Source organism: Micromys minutus, assembly GCF_963924665.1.
Source record: "Micromys minutus genome assembly, chromosome: 5".
In the NCBI taxonomy this organism is placed as follows: domain Eukaryota; kingdom Metazoa; phylum Chordata; class Mammalia; order Rodentia; family Muridae; genus Micromys; species Micromys minutus.
This window is the reverse complement of record NC_137974.1, coordinates 79,369,823-79,386,062: the sequence shown is the minus strand read 5'-3', so window position 1 is coordinate 79,386,062 and position 16,240 is coordinate 79,369,823. Positions and strand designations below refer to the sequence as shown.

The 16,240-nt window shown below is 45.2% G+C and overlaps 1 protein-coding gene across 1 annotated transcript in view; it reads left to right on the top strand.

Annotated features, from left to right (window-relative positions):
* Positions 1-16,240, top strand: part of MGAT4A (alpha-1,3-mannosyl-glycoprotein 4-beta-N-acetylglucosaminyltransferase A) — an 87,655-nt gene that overhangs the window by 25,024 nt on the left and 46,391 nt on the right. The window contains exon 3 of the mRNA XM_080917003.1: positions 13,842-14,009. Coding sequence (XP_080773129.1) covers positions 13,842-14,009 — 168 coding nt within the window. The remainder of the gene's footprint in view (positions 1-13,841; positions 14,010-16,240) is intronic.

Here is a 16,240-nt window from a genome sequence, read left to right as displayed (position 1 = left end):
GAGCTTTCTTGCAGGCCCAGGTCATACTTTTTTTCCCCTCTAGTCTAATGAATGCTGTATACATTGTATAGAGTGTATAGAATACTCTATACCTTAGTGCAAGGAAGATTAGTACTTAATACCCCTGAAGGTCCTAGCGATCTTTGGTTTGTTAGCTCAGTTGTTTAATACCCCGATTTGACTGAATCTCAATGTCTGTGTTGCCCACTGTATCTGAGTGTCTTTGTCGTTGGGTTGTAGTTTGCCTTTCTTGTTAAGCTTATGCCTTGCTCGAGGGGTTATACTCACCCTGGTGTCCATACGGTGTGGGGTTCAGCTCGATCCTGGGTGAAGGCAATCATCCAATACTGTTAGACTTCTCAGTTGTGGGGCCAAGTGTACAGCTGCATTCTGGGCCGTTTTCCCGGCTGTCCCGGCGTGGATTCTCTCTGGCTGCCACTGTGAGTCTTCTGTGTCTGCGCAGGTTCTATTGGCCAGTTGTGTATGTGTGGCTGGGACTGTGTCTGGTGACTGCTGTGCATGCTCTTAGCTTCTGGTCAACCTGGCATTTGTAAAGAGCATTTTAAGCCTCGCAGGGGTGTCTTTGGGGGACTCCTGTTGAGTGTCTGGCTGGTCTGCCCACTCCAAATGGAGCAAGAGCCTGGGACTAGTCCTTGTCCTGCCTGTCAAATGCCAAGTGCACTGGCAATACTGGCTAACAGGTGAGCCCTTTGAGGGATCAGGGAAGTTAGCTTCAAGGCCTGCCTGCCCACCCCTCGCTGACCTTCTGACAGGACAGTGCTGCGGAGGGATGAGGGCAGCTCCCACAGGAAAGTCAGGGAGGCTTTGTGCCATTCTTTAGAACCCAAATCCAGGCATTTTTTAAAAAACTGAATAAACACCTGCCCTGCCTGGTTTATTTCCAGAGTAACTAGAACGGCTGTTTTTGACTCTTAACCAGCCTTGTAGTTGTTTTCATGTGAGCCTCCACTTGCCCTTATGCCAGAAGCCAGGCACCGGCTGACTCATCGGGTGCCGTGAAGGGCAGCTTTTGTGGGGGGCATCACCCCAGGACGGATTCCCCAGGCACTGAGGTCACTGCCATCCCCATGCTGCCTGTGCATGTAAGAAGGGACATTAGGCATTATCAGTAAGAACCTGATTTTAAAACAAGTCCCAAGAGGGGCCACAGTGTGGACTCCGGCTCTGCCAAGTTGGCCAGCGGCCTGCCTTGTTTATGTGTTACTGTTGACAGTTGGGCCCCGTGGACTGGGAATGGTATTATTTTCTCTTCAGTTTAGTTGGCTGGCAGCCATTTCCTAAAACAGCCTCCTAATCGAATTTTCCCAGGTTGGAAAAGCTGTTCGGGCTTGTGCTGTGCTCCAGGTTGTCTGGAATCTCTGCTGCGTGTCTTCCTAACTCTGACAGGAAATTATTCATGGGCGACAGATTAGAGGAGACTAAATGGAGAACATTGGGTTATTACAGAACATTAGCTAAATGGCTTTGTGGTGCTACTTAAGAAAGACTGCCAAGTAGATCTTGGAGATAGGAGCAGTTGTCCAGCTGTAAACCCACTGGATGTCTAGGTAAAAGCACCTTGTCTCTGTCAGCCTTAGTGGGTACACACACAAAAACCAGGAGAAGAACTGGCCACTTCCCCTTAGTGGGATGCAAATGTCTGGGGGTTTTAAACGCCGGCGAGAGGAATCTACAGCAACGGTGGCATTTGCAGCATTTGGCTGTCATTTTTCTGGACTAGTGGCTCTCAGAAATGTCATCTAGAAGGAACCAGGACCTCTAGCCTGTTTGGGAGGCTCATGAGCGTAAGATCACTTCCTAAGGATAAGCAAAGGAGGCCTGTTCGGCTGTCCTAATAGATCAGACGTGGGTATGAGAATCAAGCCGTCTTCTGTCCAGCCAGATCTGAGAATGGACAGAGCATGCCACAGTTTCTTTGATTTGTTCTGTGTTATGGGGAAAGGACCTCACTGTGAGCTCAGACTACACTCAGACTCACAGTCCTTCCGTGTTAGCCTTCCAGGTATGGGGCTACACGTGGATCATCATAACCAGCTTTGCTGACTTTTTTTTGAAAGGGTCCTTACTTCATAGCATGTTTTATGATAGATTCTAACATTAATTGCTAATATAAACATTGCTATAATTCACATATAAGGTCTTTAAGGTTCCCTAATTATTTTAAGAAAAGTCTGAGCAGTATAGGCTGGGGTAATGGGGTAGCCTTACTACATAACCATAAGGACTTGGGCTTTGACTCCCCTTGGTAATGGGATAGCCTTAGTTACATAACCATAAGGACTTGGGCTATGACTCCCCTTGGTAATGGGATAGCCTTAGTTACATAGCCATGAGGACTTGGGCTATGACTCCCCTTGGTAATGGGATAGCCTTAGTTACATAACCATGAGGACTTGGGCTATGATTCCCTTGGTGATGGGGTAGCCTTAGCTACATAACCATGAGGATTTGGGCTATGGTTCCCTTGGTGATGGGTTAGCCTTAGCTACATAACTATGAGGACTTGGGCTATGTATAACCATGAGAACTTAGCTACATAACCATGAGGACTGTTTCCCCCCAGTATCTATGCAAAAAGCTGCTTATTTTCTTTTGGTAATTCTGGTGGTGGGGGAGACAGGAGGCTCATAGGGGTGTGAGCAGCTAAGTGTAGCCACAGTGTTGAGCTCTGCATTCAATGAGATACTGTTTATATATATATATATATATGATGAAGAGCAATACAGGAAGTCACCCAGCCTGATCTCAAGCTTTCACAGACATGCATACCACACGGCAAAAATGTTTGAGAACTATACATACAAAGACCCTTGTATTAAATTAAAATTTTAAAAAAGGATTTACTTGTATGAGTGTGTATGTGTGTATGTGAGTGTGTGTGTGTGTGTGTGTGTGTGTGTGTGTGTGTGTGTGTGTGTGTGTGTGGTGTTAGGACAACTTGGAGGAGTTAGTTCTTTTCTTCCATCATGTAGGTCTTAGGAATTGAACTCAGGTTCTCAAAGTTGGTAGCAAGCACCTTTACCTAGTGAGCCATCTTGCCAGCCTAAATAAAGATTTTATTTATCATCTTTAAAATAAAATGGCCATCCTACTGGGCACATTTCCATAGCTTACTTTTATTGTTTATGGTAGGATAAATGCTTCCTATGTCATGAGTTTTACTTGGTACACAGTACTCTATTAATTATCATAGTTAGTTTAGCTATGTAATGTTTGATGGGTTCTCCATAAATTATTGATCAGTTTCTTTGGTTAGCCCTGGGGGTTGAACCTAGGGCCTCATGCATGCTTAAGTTTTGGGGCTAAGTGAAGAAATACCAACTCAGGATTCCTAATATATAGAAAAGACCTGGCATAGTTGACCTGGGACATGTTATCATCGGAAAGGCCACCTGCATAGCTAGCCCTTGGCTGGCATCTGGGAACCAGCGAAACTTTAAATAGCTGTTTGTACCTGAGTTAATTCTGTGAGCTGTGTGATTTAACTAAGAATAAGCTTCATCTCATCATCATCATCATCATTAGCATTATTATTAGCCTCCAACCCCCCCAACTGCCTTGGGCATTAAGTCTCTCGCTGACTTGCCACCCTTTGTTTGTCAGACCCCCTGCTGGAGGGGCTAGTGTGCTCTGTACGATTCTACTGCACTGCAGTTCAGTTCTTGCAGCCTGCACCTGTTTCCTCTAGACTCTGGCTTTGCTGAGACAACCCCCTGCTGCGGGGCTGTGAGCTCTCCAGATCTTTGTTCTCTGTCTAGCTACTTTGTATCTAAGACACTATAGCAAAATTAGACCTAGCTTTTTTCCCTGCTTAACTTCGAGCTTTTGTCAGCAGGCGTTCCCAGGACTACCTGTTGCTTCCAGGAGAGGTTTCAGGAGACCAAGGAAGAAGGCTGAGGCTGGAGGGCAGTTAGTTGGCTGAACCAAGGGTGCAATGCTGTTGCTAAAGTTCCTTCCCTGGGGGACACACGGACAACCTGCACACCCCTACTTCTAAGGTCCTAACAAATGGAGGAGGTATAGTTCTCAGAGGAAACCAGTAAGTGTATTAGGCTTCCTTACAGAACAGTGGGTCAGGGGTTGTGGACAAGAGCGGAAGTGACATTAAAGCAGCCACACTGGAAGGTCTGCCCGGCAGGGATTCCGGTCTCTCCATTGTGTAGATATAACACCTTCACCTCTTGCTTCCTCACCTGTATTCCCCCTTCTTCCTCCCAGATCCTGTGGAACTAGGGCAGAATTACTTACTACTGGAAGGGTGGCTGGAACCTTAGGTCTCATGACTTCCGGTTCCCTCCATCCATGAGGGATGCTCAACAGTCAACAGGCCCAGCCTGGCATGATCTTGGGGGCTGGGTGGGGGGGAATCCGGCCCAACAAAACCAGAGATGGAGACAGTCTGGCTGCAAGGATGGTCCTCCATTGTAGCTGTTGATGTGTATGGAGAATTCTGAGTAGTTTGATCATGCTACACCAAGGAATGAACTCAGATAACACTTGAGGTCACTTCAGAGATGTCAGCCTGAGCCTCTTAAGGGTTTGCAGCCCCATCTTTGTAGAGGAGAAAGATGGCAGAGCATCAGGGTCAGCCAGGGGATTCTGGAATTTTTGAAGACTAGACTGAAGGGCCAGAGTGAGGGAGGCATTGGAGGAGGAATGCTAGGTGGATTGGAAAACAGAAAGAGATAAAAAGGAGGGTATGGCTGCTCCTGAGTGTGCTGGGGAGAAGGTTCCTTGTAGATGCAAGGGAGGAGACAGCCAGAGGCATCTGGAAGAATCCAGAGTGGATATGACCAGCAGACTGAGCTAGGCCATGTGAAGGGATGGGGGAGGGGAGGAAGGAGGAGAAGATTGAGAGACCAAGAGACTGAAAGGACCAGAGTAGCCAAAATGGCTGGATTATATAGGGAAGAGCTACTGGGGAAAGGGCAGCCCAGTCCTGTCCCTGGGTTGGAGAAGATTAGAGGAGGGGGCGGGGTATGCAGGCCACAAGGACAGGAGGATAGGAACTGTGAGGGATGCTGGGAGAACCTGGAGGCCAGAGTCTGCTCTGATATGTTATAAGCACCTTAGCATTTGTCCTGGGTGTTTTACCTAACACTAAGCACTGTTATGTGGTTCCGGCTACAGATATGAGACCCAAGGAATTTCTGAGAGCTGCACCCAGGCTGCTTATTACCAGGTAGGGATGGGTGGGTGGGAAATCTAGGAGCCTTTGATTCCAGCAGGAAGACACTCCTGTGTGGGTGAGTAGGCACTTCTCCAGAAGGCCTCTGTGGATACTCCCGTTATCCTTCCGCGTGGTCTCCACTGACCCCTTCATTGGGAAGATCCTACTGCTGGTGTGGGGTAAAAGCCCTCAACACTGAGCTGTATGGAATATGCTCTGTGTGTTCATGTGACCCAAGACCTTGTGACAATTTGAAAGAGTAGAGCTGTAGACTTGGCTGTGGTTGGTGGGGTGAGCCTGAGGTCAGAGTTGTTGTTGGTTTTTGTTTTCTGAGATGTATGTAGCTAGAGTAGAATAGTACTCATCTGTAGGCTTCCTGTGTGGCTTGGTTGCCTCATTCATAGCCTTGGCTGTAGTGAGCCCAACATCTCCCTCCGTCCTCCCCTGTCCACTCCTCCTCCCTTCTTCCCTCCCTCCCTTCATGGGTGTGTTGTACAGAAGAGGGTATCAGATCCCTTGGAATGGAGTTCTAGGTGATTGGGAGCCACCCTGCATGGGTGCTGGGAACTGAACTCTGGTCCTCTGTAAGAGCAGCAAGTGCTCATAACTGCTGAGCCCTGTGGACTTTTTTGTTGTTGCTGTTGCTTTTCTGTGCTCAGAGACATGGCCTGTTGTTCCCTGGGTTCTAAGGACTGCACTCTGCTTTCCGCTTGTCAGAGAATTATTGTTTATCACACCCAGTCTTTAACGGTGGTACATTGCAAGTATAGAAACTGTGTCTTTTACAGACTTCTTGATCTCATGAAAATTCTTCAACTGGAAATTCACATTCTAAGACTGTGTCTTTATGGACAACTTCATAATGAACTTAAGTAGTTGTCTTTTGATACTTTTCTGTTGATGCGATGTAAATTTATATACTTAACAAATTGCCACAGCGCCTGTGGCTAACGAAGGCTTGCACTGTATGATCCCGGGGTCTGCGGATCAGGATTGTCTCTGGGGTGTGTGGGGGGGTGGGGGTGCCTGGAAACATGAACTGAAGGTGCCATCTACTGTACCACTATCTTGAGACTTGCCTGGGGACCAGTTTGTGTCCAGAATCTTTGAGGTTGTTGGCTGAATTAATTCTTCACAGTTGTAGGAATGAAGCCAAGTCTCCTGTTAGCTCTTGGCTGGAGGTAGCTCTGAGCTCTTAGTTACATGGGCCTTGACGTTCAGCTTCTTGTTTCTTCAAAGCCAGCTTAAGGGGAGATGGAGGGGTTTTTTATAGAGAGGACATTTGCTAGCAAGACAGTCTTATATAATCTGTTATCTCAGAGGGGAGACCCATCCATCCGCTTTATCATGCATTCTGATCGTGAGAACAAAACCTTTTCCTTCTCGGGCTCAAGGTCAGGGGCTTGTGCTGGGGACCTCGGGATGGTGGAGGTCACCAAGTCATCTTTGAGCCCATCACATTATCTTAGATTTTTAAAGAGTCTGGTGAACTCAAATGGTAATTCTCAGACTGAATTTTATCCTTTAAAAATATTTTGCTTTTTATTTGTTGTGAGTGTGTGAGTGTGTTTCATAGTACAAACCCCAACCCCAATCATTTGCCCTCCCCTTGAACCCAACCCTCTGTAAAAGTAACTTTTATTCTCCTGTTGAAATTGTTGTCTGAGAGGCTTACTGCCTCCATCTGCTGACCTAGGCCCAATCCTGGCATTTTCTAGTCTCCCTACAATCTATCTAATCTAGGCCTCGAATGTTTTCAGCCTCTGTGACTTGCTGCTGAATGAGCTCACCCTTTCTAGTTCCTTCTGAGCTGTGGCTGGCTGGTTCAACCCTACTGTTCTGGCTCAAACTCCTCTCCAAAGTGACTGATTCAGTGTGGCTTCTCTCTCGGCCTCTGACTTTTTGCTCTGCTTGGCCTCAAACTAATTCTGGTGATCTTTTCTAATCTTTTGGCTCCTTCTTTCTAATTTCACCCATGTCTAGCTTGTTTCCTTGTAGACATATCTCTGTAAAACTCTCATGCTAAAACCACCTGATTTTTCTCTTCTCATGAGAGTTGGGCATATCAGATTTGTCAGTCTTTCTATGATTTGTCACCTTGCCATTCAATTAGACATCACTTTCAAACATGGCTGCTTTCTTCTATAAACTAACTTTACCTTCATAGTTTGGGATTAAAGGTGTGTACGAAGGGTGTGTCTGTATTCCAGCCAGGGGGATTAAAGGCATGTGCTAAGAGTGAGCCACACCATAACTAGAAACAGGTATTTTCAGCAAATAAATGGGAGTTATAGATAATTGTAGGCTGTTATGTGGTTGCTGGGAAGACCATTATGTTCTCAACCACTGAGCAATCTCTCTAGCCCCACATTTTTACTTTCTGTCTGTCTCTGTCTCTCTCTTTCTCTTTGTAAAGAAGCTAAGTCTACTAAAATGAGTAACCTCCTAAATTATGTAACTGTCCCCTCCAATTGCACTGTGATAATGGAATTTAGGTCTTTAAATGAAATTTCAAAAAGATATTGCTTCTTTCCCAAGGAAGACGAGCAAATTTGCTTAGATTAAGACTGTATTTTATGTATGTATTTCATACAGTAACTTTAGTTTTCCTTTTTGGCCATTTACCAAACCTGTACCTGAATGCAGTTTTGAATCACCCTATGGTGCCGGAGAGAAGAACAGCAGTGCTCTGGAGCCTTTCTGGTCATGACACGTGCTGATAGGGATCTCGTTCTGGGGTATAGAGAAATGGGAAATGAGTTCATCTCATTCCATGCTTTAAGTTTAAAATGTGTCTGATTGCAGGAACCTATGGATGAGTCTTTTCAGAGTTTCTGTGTATGTGATGAATCCTTCAAGGGCCTTCCAGCGTAATTCAGCAGAACCCTTAGCGGACACCTTTGAAATAGCTGTGTACCGGATAGTCTCAGTGAACTTGACCCTGCTATCTTGTGCTCCGTGGCCCTACACGTTTTAGTTTTCATCAGTTTCTGCCTGTGTGCCTCCTAGTATGTGGGTAACAGGAAGGGGGTGAAGAAGGAGCTTGGGGGGAGAGCTAACTCCATAAACTCTGGACTTCTTGGGTCTAAGTTCTAGACGATGTTGGCCTCTTCTGAGTGGGTGGTCTGTAGCCCTCCAGCTTCTACATCACCTTGGCAAATCTCAGCATATCTCAGGCCTTTCCTCTCACCTAGAGACCCAGCATTTCTAGAGAGAGAAGTCTGCAATTCTGGATTCAACCACCCTTCCAGCTGTCTTACGTGGAGGTTGGGTTGAGGAAGTGAAGACAGGTGGTATTTTTATGAGCATCGCCTGTATGCTCTAGGTACAGCTTGTTTGTAACTGGACTTTTAGGGCAAAAGTCAGGACTCCCGGAACCCTAACCGCCTAGCCTGCCTGGCTGGTCAGTCAGTCATTTCAGTCAAAAACATCATCAGTGGGTGGGCACACTGGGAAGAGAAACAGATAAAGGCTCTAGTGACCCCAAGGTCATCGTCAGGGCCCTGACAGAGGACGTGGGTTTAAACAGAGGAGGGGAGGACTGGAGGCTGGAGAATACACGGTAAAAGCAGTTCTGGTTGAGATGTGGTCTTGTTGCTGTAGATCTGGTCCTGCAAGGCGGTCCGATGTTGTTAGCGCTGTTATTGCTTAAATCTGACCAATCTGGTTTCTGTAAGTTTACTCTCCTCCAGAGTGTGGGCTTGCTGTTTGCATAACGACCCTTATCTAGGTTGGTCTCTGGTGCCAAGTGTGCTGTTGCTCAGAGTGGCCCAGATGCAGGACATAGACGTTTATCTTTGTACTTCAACCTTGAAGAGAAAGGCATCACTGGTCCTTAGACAGAGGCAGAAGCAATCTGGAGTCTGATCAACGTACACGGGTCAGGTTTGCGTGTTTCTCCAAGTTATGCTGTCAGGAGTCTTTAGACAGAGCAGCATCGGAGAGCCTGATAAATAGACATATTTACTCTTTCTATCTGTGTCATTTGAAATCCTGCTTATGGTGTACCCCAAAATGTCTTTACAACATGGGGTCTCTTTATTCCTCTTCTTCCTTTTCCTCCTCCTCTCTCCTCCCCTCCCCTTCTTTCTCTTCCCCCTTCCCTCTCTCAACATCCTTTAGAACTTTCATGGGAAATTGTCTCTAGTTTCTTCCAGAGGCCTGTCTATGCAGTTATAAGTTGGTTGTATAAGAATGACCAATGTGGGGCTGGAGAGATGGTTCAGTGGTTAAGAGCACTGACTGTTCTTCCAGAGGTTCTGAGTTCAAATCCCAGCAACTACATGGTGGCTCACAACCATCTGTTACGGGGTCTGATGCCACCTTCTGGTGTGTCTGAAGACAGAGACAGTGCACTCATAAAGAAAATAGATCTTTAAAGGAAAAAAAGGGAACGACCAATGTGAATTATTTTTTAATTATTTATTTATTATATATAAGTACACTGTCTCTGTGTACTTATATATAAGTACAAATATAATGTGGGGAACTGCTTGGTATGGAAGGATAGATTCTGAAGCAAAGGGTGTGTGAGCCAATAGGATGAGCCCTCCCTGAAGCTTCTTCTCACCATAGACTTTGGACTGAGAGCAGTTTTCAGGTCAGAAACTAAAGTATGATTTTTCCGTGCTGATTTTCTAAAAGCGTGAGCACCCTACCCCATCAGTCTCCTCTATGGTTTTCTGACAATGATCCTGATACCTTCTTAGTTTGGTCTTTTTAATCTCATTCAGTATCCATTCAGGACTGTGCTACTGTTCTGGATTTAGACTCCATGTCTCTTAGTCTTGGGTGTTTCCTTGGTCTTCGTCTTGGTGACCTTCCGCATCGTTTGAGGTGCATGCTATGTGCTTCATGCATTGTCTCGGTTTTGTAAAGTCTTCTGTTTCCTTCAGATTAGCCTGAGATTACATGGTCTTGGCAGGGGCACTAGGTAATGAGCCTTGTTCTCGGAGGATCTCGGGAGGTGCTGGTACCAGTCCCGTTAATGCCGATGTGAACTGTGGCCGCTCCCTTTCGGGATGGCTGCCAAATTTTCTTCACTCTCAAATTAGCGTTTTTCCTGTGTAAAAATGAGTACTTGGTGGGGAGAAACTTTGAGATGATGTGAATACCTCATTCCGAAGCAGAGTTGTACCTGGTAGTTAGAGCATCCGTGCTCTCCCGACTCAGTTACTACCCTCTGCTGGTCATCCCCTGACTGTCAGCAACTGGCATTCTCCTGTAAGATCCTCTGCCCGCTCCCCAGAGAGGTTACAGTCTGTTAGCGTATGAACTCCTTGATTCTAACTTTATTTAGTGGGTTATAATCTGTTACCGTCAGTAGTTTAGTTTTGTCAAATTACCCCATGTAGCTAGCTAGTGAGAATTTCTTATGTAGCTTTTTATCTTTTTGTCAGTGTCTTGTCTGTTTTGTCTTTCAGTAAAAAAAAAAAAAAAAAAAAAAAAAAAAGTGTTGTGTGTATGTGTGGGCAGTGTGGAGGCCAGTTTGTCTGTGGAAGTCAGAGGATGACTTTGTGGAGTTAATTCTTTCCTCCCACCATTACATGGGTTCTGGGACTTGAACCCTCGATTCCAATGATTGGGCAGCAAGCGCTTTTAGCCACTGAGCTACACCACACGCATTTGTGTGTCTGTCTGTGTGTGTGTGTGTGTGTGTGTGTGTGTGTGTGTGATTTAATATTTTTACCTTGAATTTTTTTTCTCCAGTGAGTTCTAGTTCCTTTTAGTGCCAACCAGTATTCAAGAATCAATGTGTAGGCACTGCTTCTGTCGTAAAGGGTGGGATGCTACTGTGCTTGCTTATGTGAAGCTTGCTGGTTTGGACAGCTCTGTGGCTGATCCTGCTTGTCTGTGGTCTCCAGGCTCAGGGCCCCACACATCTCTTACGATTAGGATAGAATCTGATACCACACTCTCCATTACGTGTTCCAGACTCTTTAAAAAGTGCTATTGTTCCGGATAAACTTTAGAATGCACGTAAGCCTTCCTTCCCCAGTTGTCATTTTTGAAAAGGGTTGACTTGCACTGTTGGTTGGGTTAAAGGAAAATTGTTTTACAAGCCTGGGTCTTCCTGTTCAGGGATAAGAGGTGATTTCTATCTCTCCTCTAACCCCCCCCCCAACTGACGCCAGTAGTTGTTCATAAATCTTGCCTGTGATAATTGCTACACATTATTGTTCATGGTTCTGTTTTGAGCTGGGGTCTTGATCTGGTGTCTGGCTGGTCTTGAATTGCTGGCCTCCAGTGAAACTCCTGCTCTGGTCTTCAGAGAAGCCGGGACCTTAGCTCCTATCACCATGTGTAGCTCTTTCCAGTTTTGTGTTTATAAACAGCATCTTGGCATTTGTTTTCTTAGGAGTTTATGCCGAGTGGTGCCTAGGCAAGGGATGCAAACTTCAGATAAACCACATCATCTTCACTCCCGTCAGTAAACAGGACAGACACAGTGCCATCCTGAACTTTCTTACAAGCCTTTCCTGGCCACAGTACTATCTGATTTCTGTCCTCCTGCAGCAGGCTTGGGAAGGGGTGCAGGGGCTCACTTGGCTTTGCCTCTTGGTGTTGGAAGTGTTGGGGGGAGTTGGGGGGGGGGTTGTGTCGGCTAATTACCCTATCAGACTTCTTGAGAGTTGGCTGTGTGTACCTGAAGAAGAAACTGTAAGCAGTGCCTTCCGTGGTCTTAGTCCCAGCTTTACGAGAGTGTCTTCCTCTTCCTTCTCTTCCTCTTCCTTCAGACAGGGCTTCACTGCGTAGGGGGGTATAGTGCTTATGTTCTTACGGTTCCTGAGAGCAGAATTAGTGGGGGCGCCGTTGTCTAACAAAACGAGAACCCATTTTGATTTCCTTGCAAGGTGCTGACTAAATGTACCCATTCTTGCCGTTCTCTTAGCTTGGTTTCTGTTTGTTTTCACAAGCACACTAATTTAGGCTTTGGAAGCACTTGTGTACAGATAATTTTCATATTGAATTAAGGTTTATTGAAAATTTTATGCATGATGCTGTATTTATTTCCTTTTCACTCCCCCCACCTCTGTCTTCCATTTCCTCCTGTGTCATCCCCAACTCCCTCTGAAATTCATGACTCTTCTTCTTTAACTGTCACATGCATTATACATGTTTGTATATATCACGGTTACATACATTATACATGTTTATATGTATGACCATGCATCCTGCTGAGTTTGCTGTTACTCATATGTAAATGTTTGTGGGGGGGGTCTCTGTGACCACCACAGTCAGTGGATAACCTTCTGAGGGGGACAAGAAGGTGATCCAGTTCAACGTGATGCAAGGTCGTGTTGGTACAAACTTTGAGTGCCTGACCTCAGGTAACTTTTTTAAAGGCATATTTATCCCTCATAATTTGGAAAAAGGTTTCCTAGTGTGTGGCAGTTTGAATATGTTTGCCCCATGGAGTGGTACTATTTGGTGGTGTGGCCTTGTTGGAGGAAGTGTGTCACTGTGAGTGTGGGCTTTAAGACCCTCATCCTGGTTGCCTGGAAGCCAGGTAGAACTCTCAGCTCCTCCTGCACCATGCCTGCCTGGATGCTGCCATGTTCCTGCCTTGATGATAATGGACTGAACCTCTGAACCTGTAAGCCAGCCCCTATTAAATGTTGTTCTTCTAAGAGCTGCCTTGGTCATGGTGTCTGTTCACAGCTGTAAAACCCTAATTAAGGCATAGTGATTGGTGATAATGAACTCAATGTCATGTGTAAAACAAAGCTTGGGACATGACTACCTGGAACTCTTTGTAAAGTACATGTGCTGTCACACGTGCCATCTTCTATAAAGATAGGTTCTATAGGCTAATAGAAAACTCAAGATAAAGACGGACAGGGAAGAGGTGGGAGGGAGACTGTCATGCTACAGATACAAACAAACTCAAGATGATAGTCTCTGGGTGGATCCGATGTGGTCCAGCCACACAGGAAAGATTACCAGGCTACTACGCAAGCCTGTTCCAGCTTCTGGGTGGGAAACAGGTTGTACGTGTCTCCCTCCCTTTGAAGAGACGACACGTGTTTCTAACATTCCTGACTCGCCTGGTGCTTATGTGTGAGCACAAGGGCCTCCATACACTTGTAACTCCGTGTATTTAGGGGTGATCGTTTGGGGTTGGATAATATGTTGTGGAGTTCACCCCTGGAGGAAACTGATCCTCCCTCCCTCCCCAGCCACTGACTGCCTATGGTTATTTTATCTAGGGGTGTAGGGCCTTGTGAAATTAGCCCTGTGAACATTGATACGTCAACTGGCAGTATCATTATGTAGGTTTCATTTAGACAGTCATATGGTTGAGATTCCGTGGGTGTAAACCTCCTTTGTCATATCTTGAAGACATTGGCAGCTGCCTCTGGTCTACTGGCTCTTACCACCGTTTGGACCTCCCTCTCTGTTGTCACTTGTCCTTTGTATTTTGAGCATATTTGGCTGCAATAGTTCCCTTCTGTTACCAAAAGATGCTTACTTGACGAGTTAGACATTACATTGGTTTGGGAAAACAGCAGTAACGGATTCTCCTCCAGGATTCATGCCTAGCCTCCTACCATAAGCTGGAACAGTGGATTATTTTATTTTAAACGCGTATACTAAAAGACAAAGAATACTAAGGGTTTATTTATTTAATTTTTTGCTTTTCCTCTAGAAAAATTAATTGCTTATCAACGAGAATTCCTCGCTCTAAAAGAACGTCTTCGAGTGGCCGAACATAGGATTTCTCAGCGCTCCTCTGAGCTAAACACCATTGTCCAACAGTTCCGCCGAGCTGGGGCCGTGACTAATGGAAGTAAGGCTGCTCTGAGTACATTCTCAGGTACTTAAAAAGGCAGTGTACACAGTCAAGGATTTGTATGGAGCGGGACCTGAGAATTTTGTGAATGGTGTGCCAGCCAGCATGCATTTCCCTTTTCAGAAAGGAAGATTACAAAATCTGCCATTCCGGTGGATTATACATGCACTTTTATAAATTGCTGAATGCGATTTTTGACAGGGCATGCTATTACATTACATCTGCATACATGTTATCAGTATTAACAAAGATGAACCTGTATCTTTTGAAAGCATTCCTATGGGATTAAATCTTAACATTTGGGCCAGCGAGATGGCTCAGTGGGTGAAAGCAACTTGCCGCCAAGCCTTACAACCCTGGTTCAATTCCCAGGTCCCACATGGTTTACAGGGTGAATCTGTTCCCACCTTGTCCTAGGACCAACCTACAAACATATACACACACATGAATAAATGGTGTAAAATAAATACATTCTAACTTTTATTTCAGCATGCTTATGCTAGAACCAGTGCTTGACCTTAGAAGGCCCCCTGGGGAGTCTGAGCTGCTCTGACCCTTGTTCTTGCATCTGAATGATAATAAGGAAGAAACTGAGCACTCACTTCTTGGGGATTCTGGCCTGAGAATTGGCTAGCCTGCTGATCCAATTGTTCTGAATTTTTATACCAGTGTCCTTTCTACTTCCGTGCTTTGGACTCAGTTTCATGTTCTCTAAACAGAGCCCTGCAGGGATGCCTTTCATCTTGGCATCAACGCCTGCCCTTATTGTTAAAGTTTTGTGTTTCTCCCTTTCCTGCTGAGGGCACTGGCTTTTGTCACTGTGGAGCATTTACAATTACAGAAAGATACAGCTAAAAGGAAATCCTCCTGTGATTTCTCTTCTCTTTGTTGATTTCCTTTTCCTCTTTTTAAAACAAATGCTTCTTGAAATTATACTGTTGAGCATTTTTTACTTTATCATTTTGTTTGTTTGGTTTTTGAGACAGTGGACCGGACTGGCCTCGAACTCACAGAGATCCACTTCCCTCAGGCTCTAGAGGGCTGGGATGAAAGGTGCACACCACAATGTCTGGTGTCATTATTCCTCAAAGTACTATTTATATTTAAAATTTTATTTTAATGGCGTAAGATTTTACTCCATGGCACAGGCTGGTCAAGTAGTAACTACATAGGCCAGGTTGGCCTCAGACTTGTGAGCCTCCTGATTCAGCCTCCCAAGTGCTTAGGATTGACCACGTGCACTCCCCACACTGACTAAAATACTTTTCTAGCTAATGTGCTAATCATAGATCACAGAAAATGAAGCATTTCCTTCTATAATTAGCAAATGAATGTTTTCCTGGGTCACTTTTACCCTTCCAAATCACAGCTCTGTGAGAAACATTTATTTATTTATTTTTGCATAGCATTTGGTTATGTTTTTTGGCAGCCCTTGTGGTCTTCATTAGATTATGTTTTGATGGCAGGCAATTTTTTCAAACACACCATTTCTGGAACAAGACAGAAAGCAATTAGGTATTTGTGGAATGAGTGAAAGCTGAAATCGGCAAGAGGAAATGACTGAGTCACAGGACAGACTGTGTTAGGGCCTTTGATTCTGCTGACTATCTAGGGCAGCTGTCACACCCTGACAGCTAGCATCCTTCAAGCCGCTGCTGACCACTGGGGTGGAGTAGGGTATTGTAACTTACTGATTCTTTACACATGGGATTCGAGTTTAATTGTGTGTAGGATATTTATTTTGTGGGTTTCATATGGGTTCTTTTGTCAGTATGATGTCTGTGTACCACATGTGAGGGGTGTCCAAGGAAGGGGGGGAGCAGGGGAAGTATTGGATCTCCTGGGACAGGAGCTGTAGTTGGCTGTGAGCCAGAACCTCTGAAAGAGCAGCCGGCAGTGTCACCACTGAGCCTCTCTCTCCATCCCTCATGTCTTATCTTTAATGGCACTGTTGACCATGAGTCCATAATGCTGATTGCCTTGTTTAGAAAGTGACATTTCAGTTGATGAAGATATACAGCACTATGGTCGAATTAACAGATTTTTTTACTCCGTAGCCTTTTCAGTGACTCATCGGCTCCTCCAGATGAAACTGAAACCACTTTTAGATTCACAACGTCTAAATCTTCTCAATGACTATTTTAGGGAAATTTATCTTCTACATAAAAGTCTGGTGATATGTTAATGCATAAAGACAGGACAGTGGCACATGCCTGGGATGGAGGAATGTGGCTTCATGGCAGGTTTGAAACCCA